Source organism: Thamnophis elegans, chromosome 1 (genome assembly GCF_009769535.1).
Source record: "Thamnophis elegans isolate rThaEle1 chromosome 1, rThaEle1.pri, whole genome shotgun sequence".
NCBI classification, from domain to species: domain Eukaryota; kingdom Metazoa; phylum Chordata; class Lepidosauria; order Squamata; family Colubridae; genus Thamnophis; species Thamnophis elegans.
This window is the reverse complement of record NC_045541.1, coordinates 146,234,999-146,255,868: the sequence shown is the minus strand read 5'-3', so window position 1 is coordinate 146,255,868 and position 20,870 is coordinate 146,234,999. Positions and strand designations below refer to the sequence as shown.

Below are 20,870 nucleotides of genomic sequence, written 5' to 3'. Positions count from 1 at the left end.
TAACATCCTCAACTCCAATAAAAAGAATGATAAAAACTTACGAGAACTTACATATGTCTCAATTTTTTGAATAAGGCAAGAGTATAATTTGCAAGCAAACATTTGCCTATTCTATTATAGGCAATATGAAATTAAAATGATATTTTTAAAAAAATGATAGCTAATGTCCTGGAATACTTTAGCTAGTCCCTTCGGTCTTGTCCACAGTGGCATCCTTTTGTCCCTAACGTTTACTGCAATTTCCTTTGAGTTCTCTTTCAACTTAAACCATTCTATCTTCAACTTAGTTCCTTTTCTACTTTCCTCAGAATAAAAGGTGACATTGTAGAATTGTCAAAATGATGTTACGGAAAAAGTACAAAAAAGGATGGGATCATCTTAAGCTATAAAGCAATAAAGATATAAAAATGATAGACCCAGACACATATTTATTTATAGTCAGTCACTAGGAACACAGAGATGGTATCACATATCCCGTTCAGGGAAGGCAGGCAATGGTATGTTTTTTCACATCAGCCTCTTTGGGATAGATGCAATACGATGCCTGAAGAGCGATCAGGTTAATTGTAAATATTGCCAATCTATTATTCAGTCCTTCTTGGTCGAGCAGATTAGCACTCTAAAAAATTATGTTGACAATGACATCTGTGGCCCTACCACAACCTGAGTACATAGAATGATTTTGACAAAAATGTTGACATCCCCAATCTATTTCTGGTCTTCAATATGTTTGGCATTTGGAAACCATGTTATTAGTAGTTTCATAAACATGGGTGTCATGTTGGGAGTTCCTAGTCATATATCGTCCATTTACCAGAAGATGAAACTGATGAAGTTACTATCAAGGAGAACATATGTTTGCCTTTTTTTAAAATGGACAGCTGATTATTACTATCCAGATGAAGTAGTGGGTAGTAGCCACCCATCATTTTAATTTGTAAAAAATCTCTAATTCTTGCTGGAGAATTCTGGGAGTGGGAATCCACACATTTTAAACATGCCACGATTAAGAAATACTAAGCTGTTTGTAGGGCAGTGTTATCCATAGCAATATAAAATAAAATAAATTGCCATATTATCATACTGTTGACTAGTGATTTACTAGCTTTATTAGCTGCCTCATTTGTATGTTGTTCACTATACTGGCAATTACATATGTTTTCAGTCAATAGATTTACATTATTAAAACATCTAGCTTCTCAAGTGAACTTTAAATTCTAATTGCCAATTTATAGATTATTTTTCTTTTAGATGTGGATACATTAAGCAACTATTACATCTCTCCTCAGTTTACATACTGAAAATCTAAAAGCTTGGTTTAATTGTTTGTTTGTGACTCCTAAATTATGTTGATCCTAGATGTTAACACTTGAATTCAAGAAACCAGGCTTACCTGGGGATGAGGTTGCATTCCATTCAAGTCAGAGGTAAGGAAGGAGGAAGGCTAACTCGTTCTTGAGTTTTCCAAACTGGCTTTTCTTCTATAAACTATCTTTTTCCTCCCTGACAGTCATTCTTCTCAAAGAAAAGTTATTACTTAGTTATACTTTTCAAAATCCTCTTTTGGTAGCCATAAATTTAAATGTATATACTAGTTCCATTTTTTGTTGTTCAACTTCTTTGGTACTTCAGCAGCTTACTTAGTATTCCACTCGGAAGCCAAAGAACTACACTTGGGGAGGGGAGATGGTATTCTAATTTTTGGATAACGTGAGATAATTTTACTTATTTCAATATTTACCTCTTCCAATGTCAGGTATCACCTGAATGACGATGGAGGAAAAAATGCAAAATCAAGCAGACTAGTTTTAAATAACCTAATTTTCCCATGAAAACTAGACCAATGTATTTATGGAGACAAGAATTTAAATTATATTTAATTCATGAACATTAAAGTAACTGTGATGTTGGGCAACTTTCCATCCATCAAATAAAGTGCTTTAAATCATACCAGAATGGCATTTCAGTTTGCTAATGGACCATACTGCACTCATGGCATACAAATAACATGATTATCTTCACCCCACCCAGCAATCTGCAGGTGCAGCTGTATTGTTCTATTTGTGACAAAGTGCTGGCAGTTTAATTAAAATGTTCACTGTTATGTAAATGCTACAACATATACATTTCAGATTTAAAAACAAAATCGAGATCTTAGATGTGGCTATGTTTTAATATCTAATACCACTCCAAAATGACACCATAAGATTAATATTATACTCCAAGGCACAAAAATAACCCTAAGCTTTATGCAAAATAATAATCAAGCACTGGCCAGTTATCTCAGAAAAAGAACTGTTTCACATAATAATCTGTTTAGCATTGAATTGGGTTTGTTTGCCATTATTGTTTTCTATCTTCATGATGCAAAATACAGAACAAAAAGTTAGTATTGGCTTGAGCAGACATTCCCTTTTGGTGCCCTCCAGAGGTATAAGACTGCTATTGTCCTTATTAACTGGGCTGCCCAGGCAGTTAAAAAAGATACTGTAAAGTATACAGAGTGTGTATGAATCACTTCTTTCTAATCTTTAAGCAAATTGAATTGTGTGCAGCACTTGTGCAGCTGCTTCAAATGCTCTTCTTGGCTGCCTCTGTACGGCATGGACAGTATGTATGTATCTATATGGAAAGATTTGCTTAGCAAATATGATAAGGATAATGGGATATATATTGAAACCTAGCTAGATAGCTTAGCTAGAATAAACTGCTCTACAATACTAGGATCAGGAGATCTCAATTTATGTCTTGATTCCATCAGGACATTTAGGGAATGATGAGAAGAAATTTCTCTTTCTTTCATATATAAATCATATATAAATATGATTTCTGAAACAGAATTGTCAAAGTCTGGAATGCTCTATCTCAGTGATGGCAAACATTTTTCGCCTTGGGTGCCAAAAGCATGTCCGCGCATATCCATCCCCATAATTTAATGCCCTCTGTGCTATGCTCCCTGTGCAGGCATGCATGCCCCCCCCACTGCCCCATGCATGTGCACACAGCTTAGTCTGGGGAGGGCGAAAACAGCCTCCCCCACCCCCAGAGGCCTTCCGGAGGCCGGAAACGGCCCATTTTCCAACTTCTGGTGTGCCCGGTAGGACCATTTTTCACCCTCCCCAAGCTTCAGGGGCTTTTAGAAGCCTGGGGAGGGCAAAAAATAGCCCAATACACAAAACTGGAATTTTGGGAACGGACTTCCAGGTTGCTCATTGGGCGGTTTTTTCGTCCTCTGGAGGCTTCAGGGAAGCCTTCAGAGGGCACAAAATGGCCGAAAATCAACTGCCAGCACACGCATGCACCCTGGAGCTGACAGGGCAACACCTTGCATGCCCTCAGAAATGGCTCCATGTGCCAGCTGTGGCACACGTGCCATAAGTTCACCATCATGGCTCTACCTGATCCAGTTGTCTCGGGTACAAATTATCATAGTTTCAGTTGCAAATTGACTTCCGTGGACCTTACTTCACCCTTAAGTGGTCAATAGAGGGGGCGTGCATAAGGGCACTAACGTACCTATTCATCCCTGTCATTGTATTTTTTCTTTTAAATAGATAAATATCATTGTTTTCTGGGGGAGGGGGAAGTGGGAATAAAAATAAATCAACTTAATAATTTGACTGTAGGAGTTGGTGGGATCATCCATTTCTATGGGCCAATGCAGGGTGGCTAAGAATCTAATCTAAAAAAGGTGATGAAGCACAAAATAGAAGACTGTATTCTGCAGGACTACTAGGATAAACAATAGAAGCAGGGAAAGCAAGTATGGTGTAGTATTAAATTGCAAACTAGGAGTGCTCAATCTAATTAAATCTAATCTAATTAAAACTCATTGGATAACTCCAGGTCAACAAAGTTCTCATAGACCAAGCTCTCTCCCGAGGGAGTTGTAAGTAAAACTAGAAATGGAATGGCTGCTTTGAGCTTCTGATAAGAGGAGCAAAAAAGGTCACACAGCATGTGTGGTCATATGCCATAACAGTTATAAAACAGTGGGACCAATCTAATTCTATGATCCTTTTTGGTGGCAGTAATTAAACAAACGCCACAGTTGTTAAGCAAACATCACAATCATTATGGAATGGTTCTTTGATATGGATGCAGTTTTGCTGAACAGCAGAAGTAAGCATAAAGCACAGTAACTGTGGGACTGTGGGATGCTGCAAATGATTGTAAATGTGGCCATGTTGGGGACCTGAAGTTCGGTCACTGGACCATCGAAATATCAAATCTGGATTTTAAGTCCCATTTTCAGGTTGGTCATAACTTTGAATATTCACTAAGCAACCAGTCATAAATTGAGGGCTACCTGATTTTCTTTGATGGAGTTGATTGATTTTTGTAAACAAAAGATGCTCTAATTAATAATATTTGTATTTCTAATTAAAAGCTGAGTTCTTTCACTCAGTATAATTTTCAAACTCGGCATATAAGCAGCCAGACATAAGCAAAAAATGCATTCAGTGGAGCTTAACCAAAATAATTTACATAGAATTATAATCCTGGGCCACTGACCATCTTGTGAAACTGTACCAGAGGGGATTGTTCCCGATTCAGCCCTGATCAGCCAAACTGGTAGTAGAAGGGGCAGGAGGTTCCACCCACCCACTTCTGCACATGCACAGAAGTGTAGCACACATGCACATGCCCGAACCAGTAGTAAAAAAATTGGCAACCCACCTCTGGTGTGTATTAATACGTTGTTATTGCAACCTTTCTATATTGTGTTATTGTGTGTATGTGTTTCTTTGTGTGCCTATTTTCCTATCAACTAACTACATTAATAGTTAGCCATGGTCTCCTCCGTAAAGGACTACCAGGAAAAACTAATTGTTCAGATTGAAAAGCCATAGCAGAAAACATGACACCTTACCTCCGTGAATCATGAGGCCTCTGACACTTTGACAAACTTAGAGGACTAAGTTCTTGATTCAAAAGCCTCTTCAAAACTGTAGTGCCAGCCTGCCCAAGCACTATCAACTTATTTCATTGTGCAACACTGATTAGACTAATTGAGAGTAGGACTACATGACTTCTAAGATCTCTTCCAACATTCTTGGATTGCAGAGCTGCTTTGGACTATGGCCTCTTCCTGACTTTGACCCTGCACTTATGAGAAGTGAGGCTAGATGAAGGAGCTTGGTCTGTACGTCTTTGAGAGGAACAACTGAGGAGGAATGTGACAGCACTCTTGAAATTACTCAAAATAATATCACAAGGTGTGTGATTGTCTCTGCTGCCTCAAAGTGCCAAGACATGAAATAATGGTTTTCAATTATGGCAGAGTAGGTTTTCATTGAACATTAAAAGCCACTTTCTAAAGTAAGAACAATTGGATACGAGATCATCACTGGAGAGCACTGTCAATTTCTCCTCTCTGGAAGTGTTAATATGAAGTCCTGAGAGCCATCTTCAAGGAATAATTGGATTCTTACACTAAGGAGGGACTTGATTTGATGGTAACTTCTTTCAACTCTGTATTTCTATTGGCCATTCCCCATGGTCACACTAATGAGCTTTCCCCTTTAGTCTTAAGTTGGGCTATATCAACATTGAATCCTAACCTCTCACATCTTTCACAGACGAGGCTGCATAGTGTGGCTGCCCTTCCAGGGGTAATAAGGGGTAGTTTCAGGACAGTTAGAGGATTTCCCCCCACCAATATTTAGTCTTCTGTGCAGAATTGTCTACCAATTAGAATACCAGCAATCATTTGCCTCTCCTGAATATATGGAAAGGGGGTTGATGGTTCAAGTTTTAACTGTTATTATTATCTTTAGTGTCTGATTATTTACTCCGTATTTCTTCTGACCAGGACTATTGATCTTCCTGGAAATAGTTTTGTCAGAGTACTAGAAGTCTGATACATTTCTATCAAACAACCCCCATCCCCCAAAGCCTTCTTAAGAGATTGGGAGAACTGAGTTGAATTCAAAGTAGGAATCTGAATCAGAGGCTTTCAGCACTGTTAGATCTTACTTTCCTTTTACCCTCCTGAAGCTAATTTCCTCTGAGAATTGTTTGTGGTCACGCAAAAAGCTCTTCCTTCTCTCACTCCCATTCCACATTGGTGTATGTGTGACTATATTTCATCCACATCTATTTTGTGTACTCCACAGCACACAAGTAATGCCCACACAAACCAATTCCTTGGATGATAGAGCTTCTGATCTCCCGAGAGTGTGATAGACCAGTGTAAACAGAAAAACAACAGTATCCAGTCTTTCTTGCAGGAAAAGCCAAACTGGAGGTGCCATACACAGGAGGAGAGGGTAAGCATGTCTGCCACATGCTTGCCCAGCAAACAGGAAATGAGCAAACTGGTGTCCTACATTGTCCACATGGGGAAAATGATATCACTTTTTCATCAGTGAGGTGAGAATGACACAAAGTCAACATCATGAGAACCTGTCCTCAAAAACACTTAGCAAAATGTCTTCCAAAATGTGTTGTGGTAAACGGCCCTATGAGTCAACACTGCACCTTAGACATCCACCTGTCCTTAACCATCACCTATCTGTACTTCATCTGATACCAAGTTGCTCTCACAGGGACTCAATTATCTCTATTGGATCATTGAGAATCACATTCCTGCTTTAAGCATGACAAGTACTGGGAAGATAATAAAGAAACAGAGATTGATTGTAGCTCCTTGAAAATTAAACACTTAAGTAATTAGGAAAGGAACAAATATTCTCCCTATTTGACCAAGAACTTCATAAATTCCCCAAAGGGTAGAAAGATTAGGCTGCTACCATATTTCCTGAAAATAAGACCTCCCCAGATAAAAAGTCCAATCAGGCTTTTGAGTGCATGTGCTAAAATAAGCCCTCCCCTAAAAGTAAGCCCTCCCCGAAAATATTGCAACACAGCAGCAGCCATGAGGTGACCATGCTCGCTGCCTCCTGCACCTCAACATTAGTAAGACCTCCCCGAAAATAGGGCTAATCACTTATTTCAGGGGTCAAAAGAAAATAAGTCTTATTTTTTATTATTTTCTGTCTTATTTTCAGGAAAACATGGTATACCTTCCATATAACACAGCCTTTCCAACCAGGTATCCCCAGAGGTGTTGCATTTTCAATACCACCAATACCACCTGTATTTTTATATAGTGCTGGGGTGGTGAAACTGGCTTTAAAAAGCAGAGGGTATGTGTGTGATAAAGTTTTACAAAGTTGTAATTTACCTAAATAATTGCACCAAAGAAATCAGGCCAGATTTCTTCCAAGCCAGTTTTCAAAAAGTTTCTCTTAACCTATATGAAAAAGTATTTTCTAGGAAAAAAATTACCCACAAACCTGTGACTAAAATATATCTAAATGAAATTAATCAGTAATGAAATAAGCTCTGTGCTGATGGAAAATAATGAAGACAGGTGAATGAACTGTAATTAAGTTCTAATCTGAACAGCTGGTGTTAGGTAAATTCCCCGTTGGGAGAGCGAGTACGTTCAGAGAAGCATTCTGAGAGTGTTGTTGGAGAACGCACAAACCAGCATACAGAGACACTACAGTTTAAGTAGGCTTTTACTTTCATGGAAATTAGAGGTATCAGAGTCCATCAAACAGTCCAAGTCATACACAGATAAGACAGTCAGTCATCAATGTCTTTCAGTTAAGGGATAATCCAAATAACATAGTCCAGTATCATACAGACAGTCCGGTATTCAAAATTTGCTAGCAGTTGCAAAACTTACAATAGCTCACGGCACTTTCTAACAGCCAACTTTCAAAACACTCAGATCAGATCAGCCCAGCATCTAACAAACAGATAGCTAACAGTCATTCTGGCTCCCTCTTATGGCTGATTGAGGAAAACAGCAACCAATCACATTTTACAGTATGATTTAAAGAAACAGGTATAGCATTGTTACATGATTTATATATTGCCAACCCAAACGTTAGATTATATTCCTAACAGCTGGCTTCATATTTTTCAAGTGAGAATGCACTCAGTTTGATTTCTGGTAACAAGCTGTTTTTTGCTGAAAGCATTAGTGACATCTTTGTGAGAAATGCACGTTAATGATAAACAAGAAAAGGAGGATGGGGAGTCTCACAGTAAACTAATCATGATATTTGTGTTGTGTGTATTCATGCACGAACGCCCACACACAAACATACACATAGGTGTAGCAATTAAATATTGAGTCCTCCAACATGTAACAGCACATTTTTGTAAAGGATGGTCAAACACTAACAAAAAAAAAACTTTTAACATGCTTTTAAAAGCCAAAGCTTCAAGGACAACACTTTGGAATTTAGAAGGAGAACCTTTAAATTAGCAAAAAATCTAATTTTCTTGTTTGCTCTCAACATCTAGGACAAAGGCTTTCTCAGGTTCTTTAAGAATTTTACACACAGTGAAGCATTATGATAGAGATGATGTGTGTGTTAATATCTTGCTTAACCACAATGTGGTTGAAGTGAAACAGGTACAGCCCAATGGGGTATCTGGTGTGAGCTACAATCTGCTTTACAGGCCCCAAATCCTCCAATCTTTTCCTTCTATCCAATCTTCCAATCCTCCAATCTTCTTCTATCTCCGTTGTCTTCCAATCATCGCACTTCAAGCTGCTTTATCATGGCTTTCTTGCCACTGATATACTGTGCATCTTGATTCCTCTGCTTCTCTCATCTCTTCTCTGGTTATAAATTAAGGATTACTGTATTTAATTCTTCATTCTTTATGTCTTTGTATTTCAAGTCTTGTTATATTTTTCCTCTTTGTTACTTTGGTGTTTTATTCCCTACCCCCTCATTTTCTGTATCACTGCATTCCTTGTTCCCTTTGTATAACTAACTTGACTCTTTTATTATTTAGTTAGTTAGTTAGTTTGTCACTCATGGACAAGATAACAGGAATAAGAATAAACATGAATAAGAACACAGGAAATGGGTACAAATAAATATGGGCAGTAGGACAGTGATGTTAGGCACTCTGGTGCTCATATGCACGCCCCTACTGACCTCTTGGGAATGGGTGAGGTCAACAGCAGACAGTTTAAGGTTAAAGTTATAGGGGTTTGAGGATGTAACAACAGTATCAGGTAGTGCATTCCAGGCATTGACCACTCTGTTGCTGAAGTCGTATATTTTGCAATCAAGTTTGGTGCGGTTTACCTTGTGAGCTCGTGTATTATTACGAAAGGAAACTCTGGTTCCTTTCTTTCTTCCATCACTTCTATAAACTTCCACCACAACATTTTTCAATATTAGGATGTGAAGGAGAGGAAGTCCAGCCATCTTAAGGTTGCCAAAGTTGAAAAACACTGCTATAACCATTATGCAGAACAACCAGCAGTCTTGTGGTTTATCCAGAGAAAAGGAAGAACTGACTGTAGACTGAACATCTTAACTTCTTACCTTTAAATCAGAATCAGAACTTCTTAAACACGTTGCAGCTACAATGTATAAAACAGTTTCACATAACAAAATGCTTATTCACATCAAAAACTCCCTGCCAGTAAAAAGATTTTAACAATAATTTAACTTACAGACGATGACTTTTCCAAATTACCTTACCAAAATTGAATTTTTTTTTAATTAGCAGAACATTCCATTAGTAAGAAGATGGTGTTCTGTTTCAAACCCCCAAATACTATTAGATATTTGGTATTTTTTAAAAATATATTATCCACATTTTAGTGCTGACTGCTTAAGGGAATTAGTACCTGTTTCAATATCTGTTAAATGAAGCATAAAATCAAAGCCTCCACTCAGTGCAGTTTTTCCACAGGGAGACCACTGAATAGCTCGGACAGCACCAGTATGGATAAAGTATGATTTCAAACAGCGTCCTTCATCCACAGCATCCCAAACCTGAAAAATATATATATACATTTTCTTAAAAAATATAAAATAGCCAATAACTTATTTTAGAAAGCAGTACTGATTTCTGTTGAACTATTTTCAATCAGTAACCAGAATGTCATCATAAAATAACTTTTATTTATTGATATAATTTTTTAAAAATTATATTTCAATACATGATAAAATGAGATAATTTGAACAAGAGAGCTAGTTTGGTGTGATGGCTAAGACATAAAGGTAGGAACCAGGAGGCTGTGAGTTCTAGTCCCATTTTAAGCACAAAGCCAGCTGGGTGATCTTGTGCTAGTCACTTTCTTTCAGCTCTAGGAAGGAGGCAATAGCAGTTCTGAAAAACCTTGCCAAGAAAAACGCAGGGACTTGACCAAGAATCAGACATTGAGTAGAATAGAATAGAAGAAGAAAAAAATCAAATAGAACTTCCAAATATGTTAAATATACTAATAATGCAGAATACTACAATGCACAGATCTTTTTAAATTAATAAATATTGGACCATAGAGTACTCTGCATTAAAAGAGGTATATAAATTGTTATCTTCAGCATATTCAGTAAATCTATAAACATGTTCATTCATTCCTTTTCTAATCTGCTGCAACTGAGAGGTATTTTTTTAACATTTCTGTTTTTAGCATTTTTAGTTTAAAACTAATTGTCTAAAATGAGGACATTCACTTACATGTGTTGCTTAGAGAAAGTCTACTGTACTGTACTGATACATATTCCAAACCACTGAAATACTGAGTGCTCTGTATTTCAGTGAGTATAAAGAATACAATACTGTACTCTTTGAAGTTGACATCTAACTCTTTTTCTTATTCGCAGAACAAAATGCTTGAAAGAGTAGGGCATGTTCCCATGAGGCCAATCTGCCATAAAAGACACATTTCTATATTGGCTTAACAGAAAAAAAACAATGTTTTCCAAATGGATCAAACAATGTATCTCATAATCTCAGACATTTTGACTTGAGATGGCTCCACAACTTTGAAGGTGGTTAGCTTGGCAAAAAGGGACGCTGTGGTTCAGTGGCTAAGACGCTGAACTTGTCGATCAGAAGGTCGGCAGTTCAGTGGTTCGAATCCCTAGCACTGCGTAACGGAATGAGTTCCCATTACTTGTCCCAGCTTCTGCCAACCTAGCAGTTCAAAAGCACATAAAAATGCAAGTAGAAAAATAAAAATAGGGACCACTTTGGTGGGAAGGTAACAGCACTCCATGCGCCTTCAACGTTTAATCATGCCAGCAACATAACCACAGAGACGTTTTCGGACAGCGACGGCTCTTCAGCTTAGAAATGGAGATGAGCAATGCCCCCTAGAGCCGGGAACGACTAGCACACGTGTGGGGAAACCTTTACCTTTTGCTTGGCAAAGGCTGAAATCATTAATACAAGAAAACAAGGATAATTGTTTTAATAGCCAGGGAAAATTAGATAGATTTAATTTCCACAAAATTTGACTAGACATTAGGAATTACAACCTATAATTATACTTTTGGTTTCAGGATAATCAAGATCTTTCGTTAATCAAAACCTATCAGCTTTGTATCCATCATTTTAATAAGAAATGTATCTACAAAATTTATCAGAAAAGTAATATCCTGTTAAAAGGCGACCATGTACGTCCCTTTATGAGACATTATATTGATTTCCTTTTTTGTATTAAGCATAATGCTAATATCCTTTGGCAATAAAAATGATGAAAATAGCATTCCTGATTACTATCATTTATTGCTTTAAAACTTTTTAATAATTTAGTTTGCTTTAAAACTTTTGGTTATTTAGCTTTCAGGCTGCACACTAATTAATTTTTCAGGCAATTTTAATCTTCAGAATTAGCACTACCAATAAATTAATATCCTAATAGATATGAGTTGATATGGATCACCATTATTTCAGCATTCTTGCATTATTATTTTAAAGCAATTTCTATAGCTGTAGGGAGAGAGCTGCTTGAGAGAGTCAAAGCATTTGGTGGAAAACTAAGGTAATTTCAGAATCAGGCCTTATGTCAAAAACATAGGTTTGTAGTATTTGGAACAAGCCATAAATGCTACATTGGGCAAGGAATAAATGTTTGAATAGGCCTTGGTTGGTTGAAGTCTATTGATTCAGTGTAACCACAATAGGAGCTCATCACCACATGGCAACTTCGTGTTTGGCATGTTAACAGATATGCCTTATTTAATAATCTTTTTAATTAGTCCTCAAAAACAAAATGCTCTGCAGGGCAATGAATTACAATAGTCTCTGAGAATATATTTGAGTAAGTCCTACTGTCAGTATAGTTTATTTCATCTTATTTGCAGAGAAGCGGTAAAACGCTCTTGGAAATAATACTTTTAGAAAGATTGGGTGAGCCTGTCACATTTCACTAGACTAATAAAGAGTAAATCATATCCAGGTGCAATGTGAGAGGGCATCCCCTTTTCAGAAAACAGCTGCTTGAGGAAAATGGAAAAGAACAGTTGTAAATTACTTAGAAGCTCCTCTCTGATGTTTAAAGGATCACTATGAATAGACAATTCCCTAACAAACTTCAAGCGGCACATTTTCTCCTTTTTTGGAAGAAGGAAACAAGCATCTCATTAAAGGGGGATTGAGTTACTTTATGTTTGCTAAATGTGGGTTTCTTATGCATTAAAGAGTTGAGATATGGAATGTTTATTTGAATGGGATATGTGGGTTCCTTGGTGCTCTTTGACCTTGGTAGTTTTCTTGCAGCTGTTTCATTGCCAAACTAGGTAACAACATCAGTGAGAAGAGGCCAATAGGGTCTGCCCTTACTTATCTTTGTTTATTGTTAGCTTGTTGACAGTTCCATGATTGGGGTATTGCTTGCTTCTTAATTGTTGGGTCTATTCAGGGTGTCAAACTCGATTTCATTGAGGGCCACATCAAAGATTGTGTTTGGCCTCGGGGCCGGGTGGGCATGGCCGAGATGGACGTGGCCAGCTCAATGTCACTTGTGTTGGGGCATCCTCCCAGGCTCCATTTTCAGCTGCGATGGCTTCTGCAGTGCTCTGCCAGCAAAAACGGAGCTTGGGAGGGCTTTAAAAGACACTTATGCTTTTAAATGTAGTTTTGCTTGCAGCAAAAAGTTGAGGTATAGAATATTGAGTTTTATATATGTTAATAGTATTTAGACTCTGTTTGGATTTTTTGCTGACACCTGGATTGGAGAAGATATTCTTATTGATTTGCCTAAAGTTAACGGATGAGTTATGGATGAGAGTTTTAATATTTGGTAATTTAAGAAAGGTGAAGAGATTAATGAAATTGTTTATACTTATAATGATGAACTGGGAAGTTGCTTCTTAGAGTTTTTCTTCTTTTCATTTTTGCACCTTTTTGTTTGTCTTTTTATTTTGCATTATCTTTTCTGTTACAACTAAAACTTTTACAAAAATTATTAGTAAATATTACCTATTCCACTGAAGTTTCAGCTGTGACAAAATTTTGTATTTTAATTTCTACTAAAACAAATCCGCTCATATTTGATATGAAACCAAACTTCTAATGACAAAAGGACAAAATTTGTGTGCTTTATATAAAAAAGTTTGATAAACATCCTGGAAAACTCCATCCTAGTGCTTTTTCTGGCATTGTCCCCTATATAGCCTATATAGCCCTGCTATATAAGATAAAATCTGTCTTAAATGTTTTTTTTTTTTTTCTTTCTATCAAAATATTCACGTTTTTAACTTTTTAAAAAGAAGGCAGGACTTCACTGAAAAGCTAATATACTGCAATATTGATAATTTGGACTGGCGAGATCACAATAATATGAGCACAGTTCTGGGATAGGCCTTCCCTGGAAACATTGTGATTAGTCTTATTCTAAAACTGCACTTGGAGCTATATGAAAGTACACTTGAGATTTGATGCTGCTGGTTTTTTAAAAAAGAGATTTAGCTGCTGCTCTTTTCTCTTGTCTATATTTAGTTTGATTATTGCTGTGTGAGTTCCAAAACTGTAGATATTTCAGCCTCATCCTGCAGAGTGCACCGTAGTTGCCTAATCACAATGCTAGTACACATCACCAGAGTTATGCTTTCTGATCACGTTGACAGCTGGAAAGCTGGGCAGCTGGAAGGTTCCAAAGCAATATTTATAAATGTGCCTCAAATATTATCCTAATATCTAATATATTTATGTAAATCTAAAAACAGACATTCCAACAACTTCAATTCAGAGTTGGTGAGAAAACTGAACGCTAATTACAGGTAGTCCCCTGACTTACGATCAATTGAGCCCAACATTTCTGTTGCTAAGTGAGACATTCGTTAAGTGAGTTTTGCCCTATTTTATAGTTTTTCTTGCCGCGGTTGTTAAGTGAATCGCTGCAGTTGTTATGCTGGTAATACAGCTGTTAAGCGAATCTGGCTCCCCCTTGACTTTGCTTGTCAGAAAGTTACAAAAAGTGATCACATGACCCTGGGACACTGCAACCGTCATAAATATGAACCAGTTGCCAAGCATCTGAATTTTGATTATGTGACCATGGGAGTGATCGTAAGTGTGAAAAATGGATATAAATCACTTTTTCAGTGCTGCTATAACCTAGAACAGTCACAATGAACTATTGTAAGTTGAGGACTACCTGTAATTTGTTTCCTTTTCTTCATACAATGAGCAAACTTGACAATTCAAGGTAGAAATACAGCAGTCTCCTTAATTATAAAAGAGAAGGCATAAATATTAGCATTCAGTGTACAGGCAGAATGAAATGGAAAAACTAAGGAAAATTCAACCTGTTTAACAATAAATGTTCCGCATTGAATTTACCACAATGCTTTATTTCATAATGTTGAATTCTACTACGGAATATTCTACCCTAAAGTTATTCTAGCTTTAGGGAACAGCTGCCCCAGTGTATCACAAACATTTCTCTTCCCCTGTTGGGGGGTAAGGTTGGGACACAGAATCATCTGCAGGGCTGCAGCTTTCTGGTGAATAAAGTTGCTTTGTTTGTAATAGGACTCCAACTACGCAAGTCCAAGAGAGTTCCCAGGTTATCTGAACTGACTTTGATTCTGTGATGTATGTTATTTGGCCACCTGTTTGTTATGTCCTGGACCCTCCTGACTACTAAAGTGACCTGGGAGATGGCCAAGGGTCCATTCAGTGGAATCTGTCTCTGAGAGATCTGCCTGCTTTGAAGGAGACCATCTTCCAGAGACATCACTCAAATGTCCATTCTGGACAATTATCATCTAATTGCCAACTTTTCCTTCATGGCCAAACATGAAGTTACAGAGGATCTTGAAGGAAACAAATCATCTGGATTCAATTCAGACAGCTTTCAGACTGAGATCATTATCCTTCTGAACCAGCTGCAGGTCGTTTCAATGGTACTGATGGGGCAGAGAGAGATCATATCCACAGCCCCTTAGGGTGGAGTGTCTCACAGTTTGCCATTCTCCCCTTTCTCGTTTAATTCTTACATGAAATGGTCAATTCAGCATTCAATAATGCATTGGTGATACTCAGGTTTAAATCACCTCCCAATATGATATGTCACTGTATGTCCATATGTATGTATGTATGTATGTATGTATGTATGTATGTATGTATGTATGTATGTCACTAATACTACATCAGTAGACTTCCATTCAATTCAAGGTGTTGGTCATTACCTATAAAACACTTCATGACATGGGTGCTGGATTCCACGAGACCACGTATTGCCAACTATATCTGTCTGCCAACCAACCCCTCCAGAAATATAGTTACTCTCTCTTCTAGGCTTCTGCACTTAAGACCTGGCTTTGATTTCAGGACTGGGGTTGATCTGTTTGTGGGGATCCTGATTTGGTTTGATTTGTTATTGTTTTGTTATTTTAGTCTGTGGAGATGTATATGTTTAATGGGTTTTATTCTTTTATATTTGTAAGTCACCCAGAATCTATAAGAATTAGAAGCTATATTAAATGCATATAAATTAATCATCATCATCATCATTTCATGTTCTGGAAAAAGACTCAATAAGTGGATAAAATAGCTAAATTCAGTCTAAATATCTGGCTGACTGCGACAAATAACAACAAAAAAAGGCATTGAAAGAATATCTGAAGGACAGTGAAGAGGATACACCAGAGCTACCTCACCGTGAAGGCTTTTCTGAATATCAAAGAGGCTAAAGTGGCCTACAAGAGAGATCAAGTGAAGAATAGAAAGGAGACATGGCAAGGCAAAGTGTTACATGGCCAGTTCATAGAATTCAGACAAACAACTGCCACATAATACCCCAGACTTAACAACTGTTGATAAGAAAGACAAAAAAGTATGGATGGTGGATGTTGGCAGCAGAATGGAAAAGAAAGAACTGGAGAAAATCACAAAATACAAATACCTGCAAATAGAAATAGGATGACTATAGCAAAATATTACCAACAGTAACAGATACCTTGGGTGCAATCCAAAACTACAGGAATTGTAGATAGAACACCAATGGAATTGAAAAATTAATTAGCAGTCATTTGCAAAAAGCAACTTTACTTGGAACAGCTTCGGCCTGGATCGGGCAAACCGGTAGTAGCGGTGGTGGGAGGCTCTGCACACCCTCCTGGATGCTTCTTCGCATGCGCAGAAGCATCACGCATGCAAGTGCACACAGGAGCGCACCCAAACCAGTAGTAGAAAAATCAGCACCCACCTCTGATGCGATACCTTTAATGCCATCAGCAACAACTTCCTATTCCAAGTCCTTGGGAAGGTCTCGATAGGTGGATAAAATGACAAAAACCAGTGTAAACATCTGACTGGCTGTACAACCAACTACAATAATATGAAAATATTTTAACCTTTTAAAGGCTGGGTTGGATATGGCTTACAATTAACAAAATACTTACATTTCTATTGTAAGTCTTACATTGACTTTCCACAATAATTTGGTAGATTTAGCAATTGTTCTTTTAGGATCTCACATATGCACTATGTGCTATGATTATTAAAATGGCAAACAGCTTGTGGAATGAAACGCATCACTCCCTGCATTACATTTTTTCATTAACAGTATTGGCTGTAACACTGCTCATCAGCTATCTGGAATTACAATTTCATGCTGGGAGAAAGTGAACCAGTTGTTCTAACAACCACCCTCCAAGTAATTTTAACACTATCAGAATGTGCTTTATTTCTCTCGCTATCTGCCTTTTTAATAAGGCCATATCACCATAAAGTACATGCCTGGCAATGGTTTTCAATAATTAAAAAAGTAGAGAAAATCACTTGAAAAACAGTCCAGCCTCCATCGCGAAGGAAGAATAATCCACCCCTCGATCTTTAAATCCTGACAGATCAAACTATACGGTCTTTGCTCAACAGATAACAGCAGCTACCAGGGTTAACAAATATTTTAATTTCAACTTCTTAAGAAGCATTCATGACAGGGATTTTCAGAAGCCGAGAGTTATTGCAGAAATACCCTCCAGGGAAGTAGTGACACTACAGCCCTTATTTGCACTAAATTGATTATCCCTCTGACTTTGATTGCAAGATATTTAGAACTTTCACTGAAGAGATTTCAAGAGACAATCAACACCACTCCACATTTGTAGACTATGCACATAACCTTATACTTTTCCTATCTGTGCCTTAAATCCACCCAGGGAGAACAAAGCAAACAGGAAGAAAAATGAACTAATGGCTGCCAGTAGAGATAATCCCTACAGGAAAAGGCACATTTCTCTCCTCAGTAAAGCTTGTCATTGCTTTAACCAGCTTTTGAAGCACTCAGTGACCTATTTGTCAAATGACAGGCAGCTACCTAAATATCTGATGCATTCAAAACAACTTTTAAAGTATCTAAAGCAGGTAATCGAGAGATCATGACGCACCATAGTCAAGAGTAGCATGTTTAAATCCCAGCTGCAATGGATTTTTTCCTATATTGAAAACCAGGGGCACCTATTTTATTCAGAATTCTAATTCCAAATTCTATTCAGAAGAAAAAAACCCAAATCCAATGTTCTATTTCTCTACTTTACCAAACTTTATTAGCTAAATCTCTATACAAGTTTCATCTAAACATCATTAGCAATATTTGAAAACTCTAGCTAGTGTTCATTTGCTCATTTAGATTATCCTTCACTGAATTTACCACTTGAATTCCCAGGCATTTTACAAACTGGATCTTTCTTCCTTCTATATTATGTGTAAATATTGCCATCCATTTCCAAATGCTTTAAAAAAAATAAATGTAAGCTTACTTCATCTTCCTAAGGAATGTGGTGATGCTTTTTAAAATCCTTTATATAAATAAATTAGTACGTTTTAGTTAAAATTATTGTGTTAATAAAGAAAAAATGACAGAAGTTAATAGTCATTTTATAATTTCTGTTTCAGTTTTAGGCTACGACTCATCTGCTATAATGTCTACAATTTTTAAATTCTAGTTATTGCATATTTTTGGAGAGTGCAAAAGTTGGCTTGAAACTCAACATTAAGAAAACTAAGTTCATGGCATCCAGCCCTCTAAATTCCTGGCAAATAGATGGGGAAGAAATGGAAGTAGTGACAGTTTTTTATTTTCCTGGGCTCCAGGATCACCGCAGATGGGGACTACAGCCAGAAATTAAAGACGCTTGCTCCTGGGGAGAAAAGCTATGGCAAATCTAGACAGCATACTAAAAAGCAGAGACATCACCCTGCCAACAAAAGTACGTTTAGTCAAGGCTATGGTTTTGCCAGTTTCTGTCAGCATTCCAAGTATCATGTAGAATTAAATCAGAGTCCAAGGCAAAACGATCCTTAAAGTTCCAATTTAATAAAGCAGACATCTTAGCACATCTGTGGAATCCCAATTCTAAAGAGCTTCCTGGGATTCCACCCACAAATCCATCACATGGGTCCAATCTTCTTCTTCCACGCTGTCATCTCCACCCAGCTGCTTCTGATCAGGTGTAAAAGTGCGGAAACAAAAGATGACCTTGGTCTTTTAGAAAAGAATGACAACAATACATTCCACAATCCTACACCTTTCTATTCCCCCCTCCCAACTACTACACTAATGAAAAAGCATAATGAAATAAGAGAAAGTGTGGCAGGCCAAAATTCTAAAAGGAATATAATTGCAGGGCTTGACAGTTGCAATGTATGCCTGTGAAAGTTGGACCATAAGAAAGGCTGAGGGCCAAAGAATTGAGGCCTTTGAACTATGCTGCTGGAGAAGACTCCTGCGAGTCTCTCAGACTGCAAGGACATCAAACCGGTCAGTCCTAGAGGAGATCAACCCTGACTGCTCTTTAGAAGGTCAGATCCTGAAGATGAAACTCAAATACTTTGGCCACCTAATGAGAAGGAAGGACTCACTAGAGAAGAGCCTAATGCTGGGAAAGATTGAGTGCAAAAGAAGAAGTGACAGAGAATGGGGTAGCTGGATGGAGTCTGAAGCAGTCAATGTGAGCTTAAATGGACTCCGGGGGATGGTAGAAGACAGGAAGGTCTGGAGGAATGTTGTCCATGGAATCATACACGTGTTCGCAACTAACAACAATTGCATATTTTACATGTGCAAACTACAGATAACTGAAAAGGTTGGATTTCATGGAAAGTTTAAGCTCACTGCTGTATTTTCAAGCAAACAGGCAATTTATTTGTAGCTAACATAAAGAATTATATATAAGACGAGTAATCAAATGAGATTAATCTCACACAATAGGTTGTGAATATCTGCATGTTAAACTGGAATATGGAGATAAGCTGAGTATCCTTCTCAGGATGCCAATACCTTTGGAGATCATTCCAACTAGTTCAAAATAGAGCAAATTCCTTATTGGTTGCCATTCACTTAGATGCTGGTTATCCTTTTTCTCTTTCCTTCCACCTTTCCCAGCAATAGAGCTTTCTTCGGAGAGCTAGATCTTTGCATAATGTCCAAAGTAAGATAATTTGAACCCAGTTTTAACCAATACTTCTAGTATTTTATTGTTAATTCTACAATATGGAAGTATATAAATCAAGCAATAAATGCCAATTATATTTATCAAATGTATACCCTACCATATTCTATAGGAACTCCCAGTAGTTAACAACGAAAGCATAGAATTAAAACCATAATCCACTTCCAGGTTAAATAAACATTCATGAATTAAGATTATGGTTAAAAGCAATTATTTAAAATAAAAAAATTGGAGTCAATACAAAATTCTATTAATCAGGAGACAGATAATGTTAATGCAGCTGATCACGCAAAACTCTTCAAAAGAGTTCTACCAATTTTCAAAAAGCAGTTAGATTCAACTTCTTTAAAAAGGTGGTTTTGTAACATCTGAATGATTGAACAACTGAAGCTTCAGGATTATTTTCATATGCCTGCGTGATCTTTGATTGGGGGAGGGGTGATGAAGGAATTACAATAATCATTTGAATCTAGCTGCAGTGTTGGATAGCACAACAGTCTATAATTCATTGTTGTAGAATCAAACTACAGCACATAGTTCAAAGGCATCTTCTCTCTTTTCCATCTTCTTTTAAGCTTTGCTGTGGGGTAATTTAAAATGTAATAAAATATAAAAATGATATAAATGACATACCACCTTGGGATGCCAGCACAAAACACAAGTCTTATAAAATCAAATTGGTTACAAAAAAAAATTTAAATGATCAAACTAATGTTGTTTTCAGATGTTTATAAAACTGGTTGTCTGCTAATGGCAGGATCAAATTGAGGAGCGGGGGGGACATACAAGATTTAGGAACTCTGGAACATATAATATAAAACATGATCAAAATCTGTCCACTGGCTTGAGGGGCGAATCAAATTTTGACATTTTATTGGTTTATAATCAGCCCTATTATTCCTAAACAACAAAAATATCAGCATAAAAAGCAAATACAGAAATAAAAATATGAATTGAATTGAATTGAATTTATTAGGTTTCTATGCCGCCCAATCCCGAAGGACTCCGGGCGGCTTACAGAATAAAAATAAATTAAAAGAACTTAAAAACAATAGGACACACAAAGTTAAAAAGAACACAACAAACACCAATCAGAAGGCCTGCCGGAAAAGCCAGGTTTTAATGGCTTTG

General features: G+C 37.2%; 1 protein-coding gene across 1 annotated transcript in view; it reads right to left on the bottom strand.

Moving 5' to 3' along the window:
- WDR25 (WD repeat domain 25) overlaps positions 1–20,870 on the bottom strand; it is an 88,064-nt gene that overhangs the window by 40,211 nt on the left and 26,983 nt on the right. Inside the window, exon 3 of the mRNA XM_032234273.1 lies at positions 9,677–9,824. Coding sequence (XP_032090164.1) covers positions 9,677–9,824 — 148 coding nt within the window. The remainder of the gene's footprint in view (positions 1–9,676; positions 9,825–20,870) is intronic.